At 37.7% G+C, this 13842-nt stretch overlaps 1 protein-coding gene across 1 annotated transcript in view; it reads left to right on the top strand.

Annotated features, from left to right (window-relative positions):
• The window catches only part of SOBP (sine oculis binding protein homolog), a 144036-nt gene that overhangs the window by 33996 nt on the left and 96198 nt on the right, over positions 1 to 13842 (top strand). The window contains 1 exon segment of the mRNA XM_011360691.2: positions 3685 to 3836. Coding sequence (XP_011358993.1) covers positions 3685 to 3836 — 152 coding nt within the window.

Below are 13842 nucleotides of genomic sequence, written 5' to 3'. Positions count from 1 at the left end.
CACAGTCAATTCAGACTGCCTTGCAACTTGTTTCAAGTGTAATTCAAGTCTTGAAATAATTATCTGGATGTGTGCATTTTAGAAACTATTGGAAGAGAAAAATATCATTAGCAAATACTTTCAGATTTTTTCTTCAGTCTTTGACTCCCATGGAAGTTGCAAAGGGGTGGTAAATCTGTAGTCTAATCACTTGGGGACCATGAGGTCCCCTGATTTTCTTTGGGCTCTGGTCAGGTAAGCAATCATGCATGTTCACAGCCAATTCTAATGTCTCCAGAATGATACTGACCAGTGGCTGTCTTTATTTTCAAAAGTCACCAGATAGGGCAGTTTCTCAAACAACTTTAGCAAGGCATTCCAGAAATGCTTGATCTCATACTTCTCTGAACTATGATAAATACAATTTGATTTCATCTTAGAGTAATTAATCTGAATTACTCCTTTTGGGATGTAAAGCAGAATAATGTTCTATAGTTCTTTGAACATTAGATTAGAAAGAAAATGCCCTAAACATTTTGCTTAATTAAGTCCTAAAGAGGTGGTACAAAATTCATGATTAATTGAAACATGCATATTTTGACTGATACATATTTATATGACATTATCATATGAAAATTTTATCATGTTATACAAACTGTTCACGTTGGCAGTGTGATTTAATGCTGTAAATATTTTGCATTTGTTGCATTGTTCATTATGAAAAATACATAGGCTAATGGCTGTAAGGAAAAATTCGTTATGTGAATCATTTTTGAAGTAATCTTAAATCTCTAATGGCACAAACATTTAACCTGACTATAAAATAGGAAATCAGAGTTTTCTTAATTAGAAGAAATGTTTTTTTAAATAAAAAAATTTAAAGCAGTTCAAGTTAAAAAAGCTAAAGTGCTGGGGCCTTCTGTTTTGCCAGTGTAAAGCACCCACATAATTCCTGGGTTTCAGGTAAAAAAAAAAAAGATGTGGTTGTTGAAATGCACTTAAGAAAATCTCACTTTTCTAGGGGAGCAGTCATACTATTTAAGATGGGGCACCATCTCATGTCTGGTGGCAGAATTTTGAGCTATGTTGTTTTGCTGACAGAAATAATTTAGAAAATCACAGTTCTTTCTTAGTTTTAAAAATATAATATTAATAAAAGTGACTTTTATAAGACTAGAATACCTGAGATATCTAAAAATGTTTTATTGAACTTTTGGAATAATCCACTTACCAGACTCTTCTTTGGAGTATTAGCTATAGATAACAGTTTGATGATAGAAAAAGAGAAATCTGATAGAAGTTTTTCAGTATTTGCTTTTATGCAACAGAATTTTATGAAAAACTGTAGGAATACTGAATTATTTAGTAAGCTGGATACTAACCACCATTCTAAGAGTTTTCCAGTTACCAGATTAAAAAAACAAAAGTGCACATTCTTTTGTTTCATCTTCCCATTGTAACAACCATATTGTTACTTTATAGTACAAATGATTTATAAAAATAATCTGCTTTAAAAATTCTCCTTTTTTTTTATTCATCAGGTCTGTTCTAAGAAAATACCCTTGCCTTCCTTAAAAAAAAAAAAAAAAAATGAGAAGCGGGTCTGTCTAATGATGATAATGAAGCATGAAAAAAACCTGCAAGCAGCCGTTTTGCCCCAAGTGTCATTCCTCCAGGCCTGGCCAGAGCACAGGCTGAGTGCCTTTGCTTCTCTTACTCTTTGTCATCTCAGTTTTAGTCCATTATAGTTAAAGAGCTAGGACTAAAAATCTTATGTTTTGTTTCCCAAACCAGACCATATAAAGGAAGAAACAATGAGGGGAACCTAATACGAATCCTAAAGTTCTTCCTTGGGAAGTAGAGTTTCTTCCTTGAACTCAGGCCAAATAACTTCCCCCATAAAATTTTTTTTTCCTTACAGATTTCACCAGAATCAAGCTTATTGCCAGTGGATCATTTGTGAGAGTTCTACTGTATCATCTTCTTTTTCAGGAATTTAAGATTTTAAAGCAGCTAATCTATTGGGAAAAACAGAAACTACTAGTGTTGACTCCATTTCAAGAAAGTTATGTTATCAAAAATGTTTGATTAACATTAAAGGTCATTTTTACGCTTTCTCACTTATTATAATTAATAATAAATCATAATATATAACTGTGAAATAAAAACAGTCATTTAGAATTTTTATTCCATTAAGGTAAATAAAAAATGCTGCACATAGTTCTGAGTGATGATACTCAGGGGGAAAAGAAACCGTATCACTGCACTACAAATTAGTTTGCTTCTAATTTTGCAGGCTGATGACCGCACTGCCTCAAACCAAATCTTTTCCTGGGAATGGAATGATTGCATGACAGACTCTATGAACCATGAATATGTCAACAGCTCATGGACCAGGCCTTGCTTAGCAATTAGTCTTTGGGGGATTTTATTCAGAAATCAGACAACACTATACCAGAGCTTGTTGGGGATTTTGTGATTACCATTCATGTCTGGAGCATGAGTCTGGGTTAGTACCAAAAAAAAAAAAAAATCCGTAAAGGACAAAGAGATGTGGCTAAGTGGCGATCAGTCATACACACACATTGTCAATTGGGAAGTCAAGACAGCTAGGAAATAATTCTTAAAATTCTACTTAAAGTCTCCTTTTAGACCTCTGCCAACGTTTCCCAGACTTCAGTCATTTGAATATCACCATCACATTTTCGTCATAGTATCTTACCACTTGTACTATGATTTACTATTACATTTGATTAACTGACTCGCTTTTAAAAGCCTTTGTTTTAAGCACTAATATTTGTGATATCATGGGCTTGTTTTACTACTTAAATTTGTTTTCTTCTCTTACAAAGGAAAAGAAATACAGTATTTTAAATATTGAAAATATTTGCATACTATCTAACATCATTCTGAGCATCCCCATGACATGGTTGCCAGGTCCTACAGGAGCGACGAGGACTACCAATCTGACCAAGAATGATCTGGGAAGCTATGTGACCTCAGGTCTCATTGCTGACACTCCATTACTACTCTCTCTAGGGAACATGAACCTCATCACATGGAGGAGAGTTTAAATCAGGCCTGCACCTGCCTGGGGACACCCGTGTGGGAAGGCTGCATCATAGGAGACAACTGAGTGAGCCAGGCTAGTGCCTTTCTGTCGGCAGAATCTGGCCATCACATCTTTCCTTTTTCACTAACCATATCACTTGAGAATCATTATATTGCAAGAGTAAACAACACCCCCATATCATGTAACAGTAATAGGGAACATGCCAAGATGGATCCTGGCTCCTGACTGTCCAGGTTCACATTAGGGCATCACATAGGTGGGTATAAGCGTCCCACTCAATGTGGAACTTGTAGGCTTTCAGCAGTACCTTTGAAGAAATGAGTCCTTTTACAACCAGGCAGAATAAGCATGTTTGCCGGGCTAAGAAGCCCTAGGAATTTTTATGGCTCTGCAGTTATGCTCTGGTTTTTAAGTAAATGATATCTTTTGGAAATATAAGAGCAACTCCACCTCCCCGCCCCAAAGGAAAAGAAAAAGCACGGAGTCTTCCCACCAAGAGCTACTAGGTCGGAAAGCGGTGAGGTGTGGATATTAAATCACACCTCAAGTAGCTCATTCAGGTTCAGGGTGTGTCTAAGTTTGAAGGGATGTTTGCTTCTGATATGAACATTTTTCTTATACTTTTATTATAGAAGATGATGTGTCAAATGTACAAATAATGTGTGCCTGGTGCCAGAAAGTGGGAATCAAGCGCTATTCCCTGAGTATGGGAAGTGAGGTGAAAAGCTTCTGCAGCGAGAAGTGCTTTGCAGCCTGCCGACGAGCCTACTTCAAGAGAAATAAGGTAAGAGCACATAGAGAGAGGCGGCCCACACAGGCCTCATCAGACCACATGCGCACGTGCCTCTTAGCCTCTAGCTGACAGCACTGCGCATCTGTCATTTATATTCTTTCTGTTTTGTCTGTTCTCTTTCTCTGTCATACTTAACCTTTTGGAATAAGGAATCCCCTTCTAATGTGTAACCTGTTCTTCAGTTTTTCTTGTCTTGGTGTTTGAATTTTGAGAGGGTGAATGAATTTGATGAGGACACGGTGATCGCAGCTGGTATCCTAAGTGACAGTGACTTTCCAGCAGTAGAGTGCATAGACTAGAGTCTTGAAAGATAAGTGGTAGAGATTTCTTATAAAGGCTGAGAAACTAGCCGCAGACACATGGCCAGAAAGCTTTAGTCCACTCAGTTTAATACTTGTTCCCAATGGAAATATTGCTCTGGCTCTTTCCAAAATCCGATCCACAAATTCTAATCAAGAAACCTGTCAAGTCTCTCTTGACACTTTCTATTAAAGTTGACTGATATCGAGAAAAGGTGAAAGAATGAATATGTGAACCAGCATTGCTCACATAGCCAAGCATTTGTGAGAAGCATGGTGGGTGAACACAGGAACAGCCATAGTTGTAGTTTTTTTTTGGTTGGTTTTTTTTGTTTGTTTTAAGACATCTCAGATTTGAATATGTCCTTTTAGAATAGTATTGGCCACCACTGATGGGAAATGGAATGCATGATGTTTTTACAGTCACAAACACACATACACACACAGCTAATTTCTTAATTTTTAAAGAACCTCTATAGCATTTTGCCACCAATTACTGAAGTAAATGGCTAGTTCTTGATTATTTCCCATTGATCTGTAAAGCTTCCTTAATTCATAAAACTGTCCACACTTTGCTGAGCATTGCCATTTCTATAATTCAAGATCAAAATCTGTCCTTTCTTAAAGCAAACAATTATTATTATTATTTTTAAGTCTGATTTGCAATCCTGAGATGCTAATCTCGGGCTCATTGCATTGAAGAAGCACTGTTGCAGCAAATTATCTCCTGCAAATTTGGGTCACATCACTCTGCCAAAAAACATAATGCTGAAAGAATTAGGCTGCAGGATTCAGTGGGGTGGAATTTTAGAAGCAGTCTCTAAGAATTAGGCTCATAATCTTCACTGGAACAGGGAGGCAAGTAAGGAAACTGTTTTGGAATTTTTTTGGGACAGTCACCAGTCCAGTTCACGTTCCTTTGGGAGGGACCAGTGAGGCTTCAGAGGAGGGTGGTGAGAGCAATGCACGGGAGACACATTTTGTTTTAATATAAGGGGATTAAAAGTGATCTCTGAGACCCGGGGGCTCCCCCTTTTGAGTGCCGAACTCTGGGATAACAGTCACAGGAGTGGACCCAGCGCTTTTGTCTTCAAAGCCCTACTTACCACAACAAAATACTTTGCATTCCATCCTAGAAGACGGTTAGAGAACAGGGTTTTTGTCTTTCTATGATTCTAAAGGGCTATGCGCCTGAATTTTGATGGACTGCCTGTAGTGAAAAAAATCAAGCAAGAAGAATTTGTCACAATCCTGGTGATACATGTTATATACTTTGAAATGTGGTTTTACTTTAGTAAGCCTTTGAAGAAAGACACTCAATTCAATTGGAAAAACAGCCCCAAATAATCTATAACCTATCTCTATATCTATCTATATAAAATACCATATATAATGATACCATATATATTTATATCATTATAAATAATATGTCATATTACATCATTATAAAGTTAAAGGTCAAACGAATTTAAACTTCAACTGCATTTAGTTTTGAAAACTGGGTAACTGGGAGCCAAGATAAGAAGCAGCGTTTGGAATACTTAGCGTAGGTGAAATCAGCAGGGGGAGGAAGGAGGACCTCTATCTTTCACATCCTGCAAACCTGGGAGTCAAAGTGGCTTGTCTGACGGCTGATCCCAGAAGCACGTTAGTGGGCTGTCTTCTCTGCAATCTTCTTGCTTATTTATGTATTCCAAATCTCTGCCACACTATACGTTCTCACTTTTCAAACAGAGAAAAACTGGTCACATTGCTGGCTGGATTCTTCTTTTTCTTTTTTTCTTTTTTTTTTAATTTTAAGAGTGTTATCTCTGTAACAATATCCTATTGTATTACAATAAACATGTACAGCTGCTGCATTTCTGTTAACTGATAGGATTTTGTGGTCATTTCATTTAGGGCTTGGGTTTCCTAATGGATTGTATTAGGTAGCAGACTCCATCCTGCCATTTCTAAGAACCGCTGAAATCAGCCCCAGGGCGTTCCCTGCTGAAGACAATAGCAAATAGCTAGTCTATTCTTGTATCATTTAATAAAGTCTTTAGTCCCCATTATTAAAACTGTGGACTTTCTTAATCCTAGGGAAAGGGCAAAGTTCTTCCCATTCCTACATAAAAAATTTTCTGGCTAAATTCTACACTTCTAAATACTGAGAAGTGGATGGAAAATAGAGTAAGGAATGTGTGTGCAGAACAGAATTTTGCTTTAGGTATAATGTAGATTAAAAAAAAAAACATGTAAGATTAACTATGCTGTAAATTATGCTTTAGAATGACAGCCTGCTTCTTGGTGGATAGCATGCTGGGATCTAAAAATGGGCTCTAAGTTGAACCCAAATTGCATGCATAACTTCACAAAGAAAAATCCTAGTAAAAAAGGTAGCTAATTAGGAGCAGTATTCAGCTGACCTCTGTTTTGTGTCTGAGCAACACCTGCATTTGTGAATGTAAATTGGACAGCTGTGCCTGTGGTTCCCTGCTATCCTCTTCACAAATGCTGGGGTATAGAAGCAGGAACTGATTTTCTGCTAAAAACAAGGACAAAAATAGCCCAACCCTCAAAATGAAGGCCCACCGAAAATTGGCTCTTTAAATTTCATTTGCTTCTCGAACCTTCTTTCTCTTTGGGTTCGTTTGATGGAGCAGATTAAGAATGCCACATCCCTCTCTTACCAGCGCCCGGCACTGTGAAGTAAGGTGGGATGGCTTGAAGCCAAATTTAACCCTTTATGACATGTAGGTTATATTTTTAAACGAAACTTAAAATTTTATTGGAAGAATTGTTTGGATTGCTACAAGTATGTAGGCTTTCTTCGAAAATGCTTCTGTTGGAGAAAGGCTGTGAATCACGGCCATATTCATTTAATGAACCTAACTTCTGCCTTATGCATTTCAGGATGCTGTCCCTAAGATGTGTATAGAGTTAATTCATAATTATATTTTGTGGAATCCTTATCCCCAGCAGGCTCAATTGCTGGCTCAAAAGTTTTTGAAACAGCCAGTAAAAAAAATACTTGTGTCGTCCATGAACATTGGCCGAACAATGGGATGTCAGTCTCATTACTAGATGCACTAGAGACTTGTCAGGGAACTAATAGCTCACTCTTTTCCCAGCCCTTTTCTGAGGCCACAAGTAGAGAAGGGCTTGAGAATATTTCTAGCCTAGTGATTGACCTAGGAACTGGAAAGTTGCAGAGACTCCTTAGTGGTTTTGCAAGAGATGCCGAAGTGTTTAGTCCAACTAATACCAGTTTTACTTTGCACAATAACAGACCCTTAAAAATATTTTCTCCTAAGTGAGTAATGCCTTGTAACCATTATCCTTTTAAAAGTGAGAGTAACAAACAAGACCACAAATAGTAGTCATTTCCAGATATCCCGTGTTTGATCTTTATATTTCTGCGTGGAAAATATTTTGTTGTCTAAACTAATGTCTGCAAATCAAACAGGAAATCAAAACTCAAGACAAATGGCCAGCTTAGGCAATGTAAAAATGATTGTTTTCTTTCCTTGTTCAGATCTCAAATTTATAGTGTTCTTCATGGATTAGTAGCACCAATACTTTAGTAATAGACACAAATTCCTAAGAACACCAAAGTTTTGCTTCCTTGTTCTAGTTTTCAAAAATTTCAGACAAGAATAGATAGAAATCCTTTTTTAATATCATAATATTGCTGCTCCCTGACAGATCGTGGTGGGAAGGAACCTGTGTAGATAAGAGATAAAGATAGGGATGAATTAAAAATAAGAAGCTTATATAGACAAACAACATTTCAGATGATGTTATTAAGACCTCCTAAAAATCATGATAAAAATAACAAATATTTAGTGAAGGGACTATTGTTTAATAAGTATTTCTTTTACTTTCAAACTATATCGCTGGATACCTAGTGATCTCTTCTTAGAAGAGATCCCTTTTGGAAGAACCTGTTACTAATAAGCACGTATCATCGTATTATTTGGAGTTACATTTTATTTAGACTTTTGGCCTTTTTATTAAACTTGAATATATCCTGAGAAAGATTCTCAGTTTCAGACTTAATTATAGAACCTAGTAGTACAGAAGAAATGTGTAACAGTTGCCCTGGTAATCTAGTGATTAACCTGTCTACTTTTTTTTCTTCAAACACCTGCAAGATTTAATTTGCAAAATGGCTATCATTCATGAAGGTTTGGGGAAGGACATTAAGAAATTACTTGTAATTATTGTCCCCTGACTGCCTGAAGCTCAGGCCACAGACTCGTTGCTGCCAGTTGCTTGCAAATATTCTTGATCAACAAGTAAATGTGCTAAGGGAGCACCAGAGTTCTTTCCGTGGATTCACCTTGTTTTTATGGGTCACCATTGAGCCTGTTGGGTCTGTCTACCTGCTGGATGATTGCTTTGGTTCTGCAGTGTCCCTTGGAACTGTGCTGCGGGCCTACCCCACTACCTGCATGTAGTGTGGCCTCTGCCTCCCAAAGCTTTAGCCCGTAGGCCAGTGGCCGAGTTCCCTTTTGGTCACAACAAACAGGGAAGCTCTGGGGAAAGGAGAGCGTACCTTTTCTTGTTCTCTGGTGTTTTGAAATATGGAATGGAATATTGATGAGCTGCTGCAAATGAGAACCTATGAAAAAAGCAAGAGCAGACGAGGCGGGGAAGGTGTTAGCCCTTAAAAACACATTTAGGGTGAGGTTAGAGCAGGAGAATTCTGGCTAAGTAAGAATTCTGCTGAAGTAAGATGTGGGTCAGGTTAAAGTGATGCTGTGCTGTTGGAGAAAGCCAGAAAGAGTTCCAGGCAGAGGTTCTGCAGGCTGGGTGGGACGCCATGCCCTACAAAGTCACCAGAAGCTTGGGGAAGAGGTGTGTGATCGTCATGTTTACTGGAACACTTGAATACCATTTGAAAAATACTGGTCTCAGGGATACCTGGAACACAAACAGACTGGGGCAAGTGAGCTTGTATTGAAAGAAAAGAATAGCAACCACATCTAGTTTTTAATGGGCTACATTTTGGGAGGTTATGGGAAGAACAGAGGAAAATTAATTCTAATTAATTTCCCAGAATGGATGTCAACTTCTGAATAATATTAGACATTTTAGATTAAATATGAAGAGATGATTAAACTCCAAATAGCTTCAAGCCCTAATCTATGTTCAACCTTTTTTTTTTCACTGAGCAGAAGGAAAGGGGGCATTTTTTATAGATCTGAATCCAGTCCCCCAAAGATCAATACACAGGGCTATTGACATCTATACTTGAATGTTAATTTTCAGACACAGTCAATCTCTGGCCATCCTTCTGGTGCTAGCTAATGCTATACACTTAAATCAGGTTTTTCTAATCTGAACTGCTGGTAATTATCCAATCCATCTCAAAGGCACGCTCCCTTTTAACATTAACCACAGTGTCAGATTGCATCAGCTACATTGTATTCTGGTGACTACGGCTGCACGGTGATGAATGTGCCTGCTTTGAGTCCATAGTCTGGCTGCCTGTTTGGGCAATGGGCAGTTCAGTAAAACAAATGATCAGGAAGGGATCTAGTTATTTGGGACATTCGTTCTCCTTATCGATCCAGTCACTTGCATTGCCAACTTTCTCACCTTGCTGCTAACAGTGTTCAGGTTTATCTGAAGAATGAGCATTTAAAGAATAGCTAATGGGTCATTTTGATGTGCTTCTCCTATCATAAGCTACATCAAGCACAGAGTTACTCTTTGTGCCTGACTTTAAAAGGAAGTGTCATGAGACGTTATTATAAAGATCAGAGGGGGAGAAGTTTCTAAGAGGTCTTAGTGCTCTGTCCAGAGAAGCCAAAAGAGAATGAATGTGCATCTTCCTAGGATCATAGTTATGCTCTATTGATTCAGATGCTTTGTTGAAAATGTTAACTGTCTAAATAAGTGCATACATAAGACAGGCTTGGTGGGTTGCCTCGAGATATTTTAAAGTATTAGTTTGAGTCCAGAATCTCTTTCATATACTTTTGCAAGGTTTGGTCACAAATTCTAGTACAAGCAAACTGTAGGGATGCCCATAGTTATTTTTATTTCTCCCCTATCTCAATACCTCTGGATACTTTTGTCCACAAAAGCAGGAGTGTGAACTGAGAAAGCCATGTGTAATTCTTTGTTCTGTGAGCTCTTTGCTCTTTGTTCATATTATTAGAATGGAATAAAGAAAATCTCGCTGTGGATGGCTACTTAATTTCTGCTCCAGCATTTCACACTGAGAATAGGAAATTCCCTGTGTCACAATCCACTCTTAGGGTGGCCGTGCACACGGTGGAATCTAATTTCTACTGACAGACTGTCTTTAGAGGTTACAAACATCAGTTTGTTGCATTCTCTGCAAACCCAGGCTGTGGGCCAAAGCTGGGAACTACTACCAGCACGAGAAGGCAGATCAATGGTTTAATGAATCTGTAAAAGATGCTTGAACTCTGCTGCAATTTACTGAGCACTCTAGTTAAATGAAATTCCTGTAGTCTTTAACAAAGATAGAGATAATCAATGGCTGGGGAGGGAAGACAATGTGCAGTAATCACAACCTCCCAGAATTTGTGTTGTCACCTCACTGCTAACAGAGGGTTAGTCAGGCTTCGAGGCCCTCTACATCTATCCTGATATTTTCTCAATGTTTGAGCTGCATTGGCCCAGAGATGACATAATCATAGTAGTGTTGCTTCTGTGAGGACTATTTTAAAAAGCTATGGAATATTATTTAAAAACCATTTCTTTAAAGCAATAAGATTAAGCTATTGAGCTTACGAGTTATATTTATTCTAGCATGTGCTGTCTTTGTAAGGCATCTCCATGATGAAAAGTAAATAAGGGAATAAGATCCATTCATGATTAAGTCCTCCAAATGTCAAATTACGTAGTGTTGGAGGGTCATGATTAATCCTTCCATAGTAAAATATTCCTCATTAGTTCGCTATGGCTAAGAGTTAACCACTCCTATTATAAATTCAGACATTAATGTATTTGCTGCTTAATTCTTCTTCTCATAGAAAAAAATATAGTTGATAGGTATGAATTTTTTACTTCCAAATGTGCTTCGGAAACATTATACTGATTTATGAGAGGGCTTTGGAGGCATGTAGGAGAATTTCTTCATAAATATGTTGAAACGTATTTAAAAATATTTAACCACTTTTGATTATGGAAAAACTACAGCCTTTACTTTGAAATATTATTTTTCTCCACAGACATAGTGGAATATTTATGACATAAGGATTTTATATCCAATTTTTGTCACACAAACTTTCTTAGTGTTTCACTTTTTTGATTAGCTAATTAGCATTAAGAGAGCTGGACCTTACCCCAATAAGTGTATTTGAGATGTTCAGTGGGTAATAGGAGTTTTGAGATCTAATGACTGCTTACCTGTTTCACAGGCCTTTTGCCAAACATTCCATGATAAAGTAGTGATTTCTATATGGATCCAATAAATGATATATTATTTTATAATCTGTTTAAATAGAATGATTTCATGTTATTTAAAATATGGTGAGCAGTTCTATGTCTGTACATCCAACTCTTTGTTATAAGAATCTTTGAAGGCCCTGACACTTTCTGTGATCATCTGTAGGATTGTATGTTTTATAGGTTGGAGCAATTTAAGTTGTTGGTGTCAAAGGATTTAGGGATACAGAGATCCAGAGGTAGGTGAGATAAAGCTGGGCAAATTGTTAAAGATAAGGGGAATTTGCCCAACAGGAGACAAGTTCCTCTGTGATGCTTTTTTGTTTGTTTTTAGCCAAGATTAAAAAAACAAACAAACCTTGTTATTCATTCATTCATTCATTCATTCTTTAAAAAATAAAATAAAAAGATATATCGAGCCCCTAGAATGGGCTAGGCAGTATTTTAGGTTTGGTGGATACATTATTAGACAAGAGAAAAGTCCCTGCCTTAAAGGGACTTGCATTTTATTCTCTAAAAAAGACAGATAATATACAAGGTAAAAATATGCATATATGTAACACAACCCCAGGAGGTGATAAATGCTATGACGAAAAAGCAGGGTGAGAAGATGGATAGTGATAGGGTGCTGTTTCTGTCTGGTCATCACAGAGGTTGTCTTTGAGGAGGTGATGTGTGGGTAGAAACAAAAGGAAGCGATGGAGCTTGTCATGTGAAGAGCTTGTAGCAGAGGGTTTCAGAGAGGAGGGGGACCTAGTGAAAAGCAGAGGGCCTCAGGCAGGAACAGGCTTGGCATTTTTTAACAACAGCAAGAAGGTCAGACTGCAGTCGAATGATAAAGTTGTCGGGGGCCAGATCATGTAGGCCTGAGAGGTAGTAGTTTGGATTCTTTTCTAAGTGTGATGGCAACTATTGGGAGATATTGAGCAGGGAGTATGATATGATTTGATTTCCATCGTTGATTGGATCTCTGTTAAGGAAGTAGTACATTTGAGATCCTAGATGCAAAGGGGATTTGGAGAGTAAGAAAGGCAACAGCATTCCCATCAAAGCTGAGTGTCTCTGGCAATAGAAAACTAAAAATATCATATTCGCTGAATTATTCACTAGTAGTTATGAAACATTTCCCAGTAGCAAAAGTGTGTTGAACCAATTTAGGTTTTTTTATTTTTTATTTTTAAAGTGTGGAGGAAGTGAACCAAGGATGGACATTGCTGCTTAAATGTTCTGACATAGCTACTTTCTTTCTGTAGAGTAGATGGGGCTTGCCCCCAACCTAGTGGTGCCTCAGAAGGCAACCTCAACACAGAACCCAAGTCTTGGGTTGGGAGACCTATAGATTCTACAGGTCTTCTCAAGCTCTACCCCTAGAAATAGTGTGATGAAAAAGAGATGGTAACTTTAAGGGAACTATCTTTGGATAAAAAAATTATTCTGATGTTTATTTTAAGAGTAGACTTGATTTGGCGATGACTTATAAGATGTATCAGGAATTTTTATGCAAGTAACAGAAGACCCAATTCAAACTGGTTTAAACAATAAATGGTATATTTTATCTGATAGAATTGAAAAGTCCTAAGTTAGAGCATGCTTCAGATAGGTTAGTCCTGCAGTTCACTGGTCTTATCATGGTCTCATTTCTTCCCATCTCTATATACTTCTTTATAGAGTGTTAGTTATATTCCAAAGCAAGTGCCCAGAGATCACGAGATGACTGCTGGCAGCACTTATTTGCATCCAATAGAAGACAGAGTACCTAGCATTCCAAGCAAGAATTTTGAAATTCACGCTGATTGCCTATGCTTAGATCTCATGGTCATCTCTGAACTGGGGACTACGACCAGAGCTGATATGTTCTGATTCGCTTAAGTCAATCAGGTTTTCCTCTGACATCAGAGTTGGGCTTATTTTCCTCTAAAGCCCCTGGGAGGCTGCATGGCGAAGAGAATGAGAATCTGGAAACTATTAAAAGAGGGAAGGGATCGGAGTGATAGCTGATGGTTAGCGCCCGTAAATATCCACTAGAGAGAAGAAAAGGTGATCTCTTGAGATGATCTCCTGAGGTTGAATTCTTTATACAATGAACATACCATGCCCATCTACTCTTGCCATGTGGAAGAAGGAATCTGGAATCCAAGTGTGGATTGAAAGATTGAAAATGCGTTTAACATTCATCATAGAGTGCTTAAACAAACTGCTTCTATCCAGGACCAGCTACTTTGAAAACCTGGTTATTAGAATGTTGGTTTTAGTATCGGCACTTATCTATTAATTAATTTATTATTTTT

This window comes from Pteropus vampyrus, unplaced genomic scaffold (genome assembly GCF_000151845.1).
Source record: "Pteropus vampyrus isolate Shadow unplaced genomic scaffold, Pvam_2.0 Scaffold58, whole genome shotgun sequence".
NCBI lineage: Eukaryota > Metazoa > Chordata > Mammalia > Chiroptera > Pteropodidae > Pteropus > Pteropus vampyrus.
The sequence above is the reverse complement of the archived record's forward strand: the minus strand, read 5'-3'. Positions and strand labels throughout refer to the sequence as shown.